We start from the raw sequence: 5,575 nt of genomic DNA, 5'->3' as shown, positions 1-5,575 counted from the left end.
GGGGGGGGGGGGCGCGAGGAGGTGAAGCTACCAACCGTCGCCTCCCTGACCGCGGCGGACACGCTGCCTTCGGACCGCCGAGCTTCCAGCAACTTTTCCCCGCAACAAAAACACACAGAGGAGGAGGAGGGGAGGGGGGTCCCAAAACTTTTCACCGCTCGTCGCGAGCCAACGCGGCGTATGACGTCAAGACGTACACCCCTTTACGTGCTGTTCCAGCTAAGCCCCTCCCCTCTCTCCTTTCCTCTACTGATACGGAGCTCCAGAGGGGCCAAATAAAAATTAAAATGTAATAATATAAAAATTAAAAAGAAAACGGAGCTCTTTTGCCGCATTTTGCACCCGCTAATACAGATAGACATACAGTCCGAGGGGCGGCCATGCCAGGGTTGTTCAACTGGCGGCCCGGGGGCCATGTCTATTTAACCTTTTTAAAACCGCGGGGATCACCGGCGACACCGCAGCGCACGTGTATATCAAATTACCGTAACTGCTTCGTGCAATTTTAATCATTCAAACTGCAAATAAATAAATAAAGTTGAAGAAAATTTTATTGAGTTTTTGTCCTTTTCTTCTTATAGCACACAGTTTTAGGTAAATACTTGACATATTTTGAAAGTTCCACTTCTCCTGGACAAAAAGGGCGTATATTATTTACACACAGGGCATTTTTTGACACAATTATTGACAAAAATAGACAAGAAAGACCAGGTGTTTCAATAAATATATCTATTATCATGGTGCAAAAAGAGTTAAAGGTGAAATTAAACAACATATCAACACAATGAGTTTTTATATCTTTCTTTTAGTTAACCACCACCATAAAACCTTCCAGTGGTCCGTTTCTCTGATTTAAAGCGTTAATGACCCATTTTTTTGTTTGTTCATTTGTTTTTGGTGTTTTTGTCACATCTGTCTTGTTTTATCCTGATGCCGTTGCTTTCAGACTTCAGTTTTTTCCTGAAAAAGTTCCTAACTGACAAGAAATTATCATCAGAACCACGAACGAAACGTTTCGCGGCTGCAGGAGCACTAACCGGAATATTTGCTTTCTTTTAACACAAGTGACAAAATAAATCAAACAACCAACCGTTTCAGCAGATCCTCAAATTTTAATGAACGTGTTTTCGTTTTCACCCTGCACCTTTGTACATAAATAAGACTAATAGGTAATAATAACCGTGGGAATGTGTTCTACGTAGCGGGTGCTGTAGCACCCTCAGCACCCACAGTTCCCACGGCCTTTCAGATCAAAGAGTAAAGGAGAAGCAGAAGAAAAAGGTGACAAGAAGACCTGAAATATGTTTTAAAATAGATTTGATGCACACATTATTGATTTAAAGGCTTTAAAAATCACAAAAACTAAACTATTACTAAACAAGTATTAAAACACTTTGAGATGTTTTTGTTTTTTTTACTTTCATCTTAATTTACTGAATGTAAAACACGTGATTCATGTTTTTATAAAGGTTGTATTTTACAGTAATATTGTGAACAGGAGCAAAGATCAAACAAGGAACAAGGGAAACATTTCTTTTTTTTTTTCATCAAAACACAGCATTCCTCACTACATCTAATGTTATTAATATTTATTTCCAATAGACTTCAGAGGCTTTTGATTCACATTATCTAACAGGGTACAAACAACACACACACACACACACACACACACACACACACACAGACACACACACACACTAAAAGAAAAAAGAAAGGGGAACACATTTCTTTATCCTGAACTATCACAGCCTCCCAAAAACTACGGTTCAGTTTTGGTTTCATTAAATTCAGTAAAGATCATTTGAAATAAGGACACAAATCAGGAGAGATTAAAAAAAAGCAAATCACTTGGAGAAGAACTGAGAAAAGAAAAGAGCCTGTTGGGTTTTGCAAACTTTGTCCATTTTCTTACAAACCACTAGAGGGCACTCTACACCTAACTAAAGCAACGAACATCCTGCGAACAGAGGTGGTTTAGGAGCTAAGAGGGCTGCAAATTGAGAAGCAAATCATTCTTTATGAAAAAGAAAACTTGCGCAATTTGTTGGTGCTTCAAGTATGTGATGGGGACGACTCTCAGCTACTACCATACCCAATTTTAGCTCCATATCTGTAACAGTGACTGAGCTATAGCCATCTTTGTGTTTGCTGAGCTTCGTTAGCTGTGGCGGCCATCTTGACTTGGATTGACTCCAAAAGTTAATCAGTTGTGGATGTTCATCCAGTGATTACTTTCTGGGAGTTTCATTAAAATCCACCTGGTGGTTCATGAGATATTTTGCTAACAGACAGACAAGGTTGACTCCGACTGTGAAAGGCAAAGTTTTAAATAAAGATCTTGTGGAATCTGTTAGCTCTTAGAGTATATAATGAGGGGGGACTCTTAGCTACTACCACACCAAGTTTCAAATCAATATCTTTAAAAATGACTGATTTATTGACACTTTTATGTTTGGTAAGGTTGATTAGCGGTGGCGGCTATCTTCAATTGAGGTGACTCCAAAAGCTAATCAGCTGTAGATGTTCAACCAGTTGTTACTTTCTGAAAGTTTCATTAAGATCCAGCTGGTGGAGGTGAGATATTTTGCTAACAGACACACACACCTGCACACAGGCACAAGCACCAGAACTGCCACCTCTCAGAAACATCGGTGAGTAATTTGTTTGTCCTGACGAACTCCTTGGTGCCGGCGGAGTATTTTTCACTCTGAGTCAGACGCTACGGAGGATCATAACTTCATCCTGAAGAACTGCGGTCCGAAGACCACGCCCACCACGCAGGTGATCACAAACAGCACCCAGAAGACAGCGGCCAGCAGCTGCACGCACATCAGCGTCCTCTTGCTCTGCTGGACGACGCCCTCCTCGCCCACCAGGCCCGGCGCCGCCCCGTACGGCCGGTCCGGGTGCATCTGCTGGACCCGCAGGCTGACGGTGGGCAGGATGACGAGCCGGCCGTCCCTGCCGCCGCCGCCGCCGCCCTCCAGGGACAGCACCACCCTCTGGGTGACCGTGGCCAGGCGGGACGCCAGGGAGGCGGCGGGCGCCGCCCGGAGGGCCACGTGGGGCAGCCTGGACAGGACGCGCGAGTTGCAGGGCAAGGTGAGGGCGTCCCCGGTCTCCAGCGGGGTCAAGTGGCGGCAGAGGGGACAGGGGACGGCAGGACGGCCGGGGACGTCTGAGGGGTCGCAGGGACAGAGCTGGATCCTCTGGAGGCACTCCGTGCAGAAAACATGGAGGCATTCCAGCATCCGCGGACACTTGCTGTGCTGGTTGTACTCCTGGTAACAGATGGGACACTCCAGGTCCACCGACTCCACAAGGTTGGAGGACGGGTCCCCCAGCTGGGACACCGGGACAAAGTCCCCCATCATGATGGGAGGGGGGGGGGGGGGGGGGGGGGGGGGGGGGGGGGGGGTCTTCAGATCGAGATGGTTCTGTCCCAAAGATCTGAGGAGAGAAAACAGCATCAAGAGTTGGTTTAAGGCTTTTAAAGTGCTGCTCTGTGGAGTTAATAATATTCAGTATCTTACCTGCAGTAGAAATGATTATTAGCGTGGCATGTCGGCCATCTTAGGACAACTCTAACCTCAGAATGTTGAGTTGAATTAACAACATGTAATGTGTTGTTTGCATGTTTTTAGTTTCTTTCGTCGGGTTTCGTCAGCTACTCCAGAACACTTTTTGTTAGTTCAGCCGGGTGTCAAAATGTTCAGCTCCTTCAGGACGTTTCGGCTGTGACTTCCTACTTTTTGGATTATTTACCTTTATTTACAGTTTCTTAAAAAAATACATTAAAATCTCTTCAGATTCTTAAAATAAAAGTGCTTTTTAAAACTTTTAGCTGCTTTTTTGCTAGTTTTTAGCTACTGACCTGCTAATTGTAGGTTTTAGCTACTGTTCAACTGGTTTTAGGTTTTAACTACTATTTTGCTAATTTTAGCTTTTAGCTGCTGTTGTTTTTTTTTTTTTGGTCCACATGAACAAGATCTCGTTCAGTTTCTAAACAACAAAAACTAACAGCAAGAAAACAAACTACAAGTGTTTTCTTTTCAGCCGCTTTAAAAACGGTCTTTCTCTGTATTTTGACACGTTGTTTTAAAAACTGTGTCGCCGCCTAGTGGTTTGGTGTTTCTTCACGTGCAGAAAACGGCAAAAACAAAAAAAAATACTAAATTGAAATGAAACGCAGAGCGGCGTCGTGGGAACGGGTTAAGCACCGGCTGGCAGAGAAACCGTCCGATTCGGAAGTAAAACGGCGTAAAAGTAAAAGAATTCACAGCAGTTCGAGGAAACATCACGGGTTCGGTTCGTCTCGGATCACCGCAGATAAAAAGTCTGACGCCAACGTGACGAAGAGGGGCGGGGTTGTGAAGCGCCGTTCAGCACGAACCGCTGTGATTGTTTGAAGACGTCGGGAATCAGATAAACGCTGCAGGTAAGATACTGATTAGCTCCACCTAAAAAGGAAACTGTCCCTTTAAAGCCGTCCTGCTCGTCTTTGCTTCTCCTTAAAGTTTGTTGTTTTTTTTAATGCGTCATATGAACAGATTTCACAACCTGTGAGTCACGGCGTTCGTCTGGGTAACCACCGACCCCCCTCCCCGACCCCGTGTGTGTGTGTGCAGCCCAGCACACACGCACACACACACACGAGAGGAAGCAATAATTCAGTGTTATTCTTTCCCCACATCATCCGTGTGTCTGAACACGTCCGTTCGCTTCCGGTCTTGAAAGGACAGTTCGGCTGACTGCAGCGGGAATAAAAAAGAGGGAAAAGTGAAACGCAAACTGGAGAAAATGAAAAGTACCGAGACAGAAAAACACAAAGAGGTCATTAAGCTACAAAAACAAGAGCAAGAAGATGGAGGATTATGAGAAACTTTACTTCTGCTTCCTTATTGTTGTTGGTTTTTTTTTATTCTTGTCTGTCTGCTAACTTTAGAAAACGTCTCGTTTTGAAGTTTCGTTGCTCGGCCCTCCGAACCTAAAAACCAACTGGGATCACCTTGATGTTCTGCATCTTCTTCTCTTTATTTCTTCGTATCTAAACGTGTATTCTCCTCCACCGTCGGGGGTTCTGGTCTTTGACACCGGCCTCGAACCCGGAGGGTCTGCTGCCAGAACCCACACAGAGCTCGATTCATGAAGCTGCTGGCGGGCTAGAATAGCTCCTCTCCTGTTCTCTGCCGGGGAAATCCCATCGTATAATGCTTGGCATCTTCGTGACCTTTTTCTTTTTGTCTTGGAAAGACCGTCTGTCTGGTTCGTCCATTACCGGTGCATGGACGTGTCTCGGCACAAGTGAGGTTGCTATCGAAGACTGGGTGGCCACGTCAAAAACCAAGATGGCCACCGCATACACACACACACACACACACATATATATATATGTGTGTGTGTGTGTGTGAACCAGCCACCCCGTTTAGTTGAGGAAACTATACTTTTGAGCAAAATCAAAACTAAAAAAACAGAGTTTCCTCCAATGATTTGGGGGGGCTGAAGATTAACCTCTGGTGGCCACCATTAACCACCCTCTGGCTCCACCTCTGCGCCTGGTGGGGGATAGCGAATT

At 45.1% G+C, this 5,575-nt stretch overlaps 1 protein-coding gene across 1 annotated transcript; it reads right to left on the bottom strand.

Annotated features, from left to right (window-relative positions):
• Window positions 1–2,263: 2,263 nt before the first annotated feature.
• On the bottom strand, window positions 2,264–3,374 carry si:ch73-335l21.2 (RING finger domain-containing protein). The gene has a single exon (XM_017426226.3). It carries the CDS (start codon window positions 3,372–3,374, stop codon window positions 2,730–2,732), a length of 645 nt encoding a protein of 214 aa, XP_017281715.2. The 3' UTR covers window positions 2,264–2,729.
• Window positions 3,375–5,575: the final 2,201 nt, after the last annotated feature.

This window comes from Kryptolebias marmoratus, linkage group LG7 (genome assembly GCF_001649575.2).
Source record: "Kryptolebias marmoratus isolate JLee-2015 linkage group LG7, ASM164957v2, whole genome shotgun sequence".
NCBI lineage: Eukaryota > Metazoa > Chordata > Actinopteri > Cyprinodontiformes > Rivulidae > Kryptolebias > Kryptolebias marmoratus.
This window is presented reverse-complemented; position numbering and strand designations above follow the sequence as displayed.

Bases quoted from the DNA above. Each gene is read 5' to 3' on its own strand.
- si:ch73-335l21.2 (XM_017426226.3), bottom strand. From the start codon at position 3,374: ATGATGGGGGACTTTGTCCCGGTGTCCCAGCTGGGGGACCCGTCCTCC.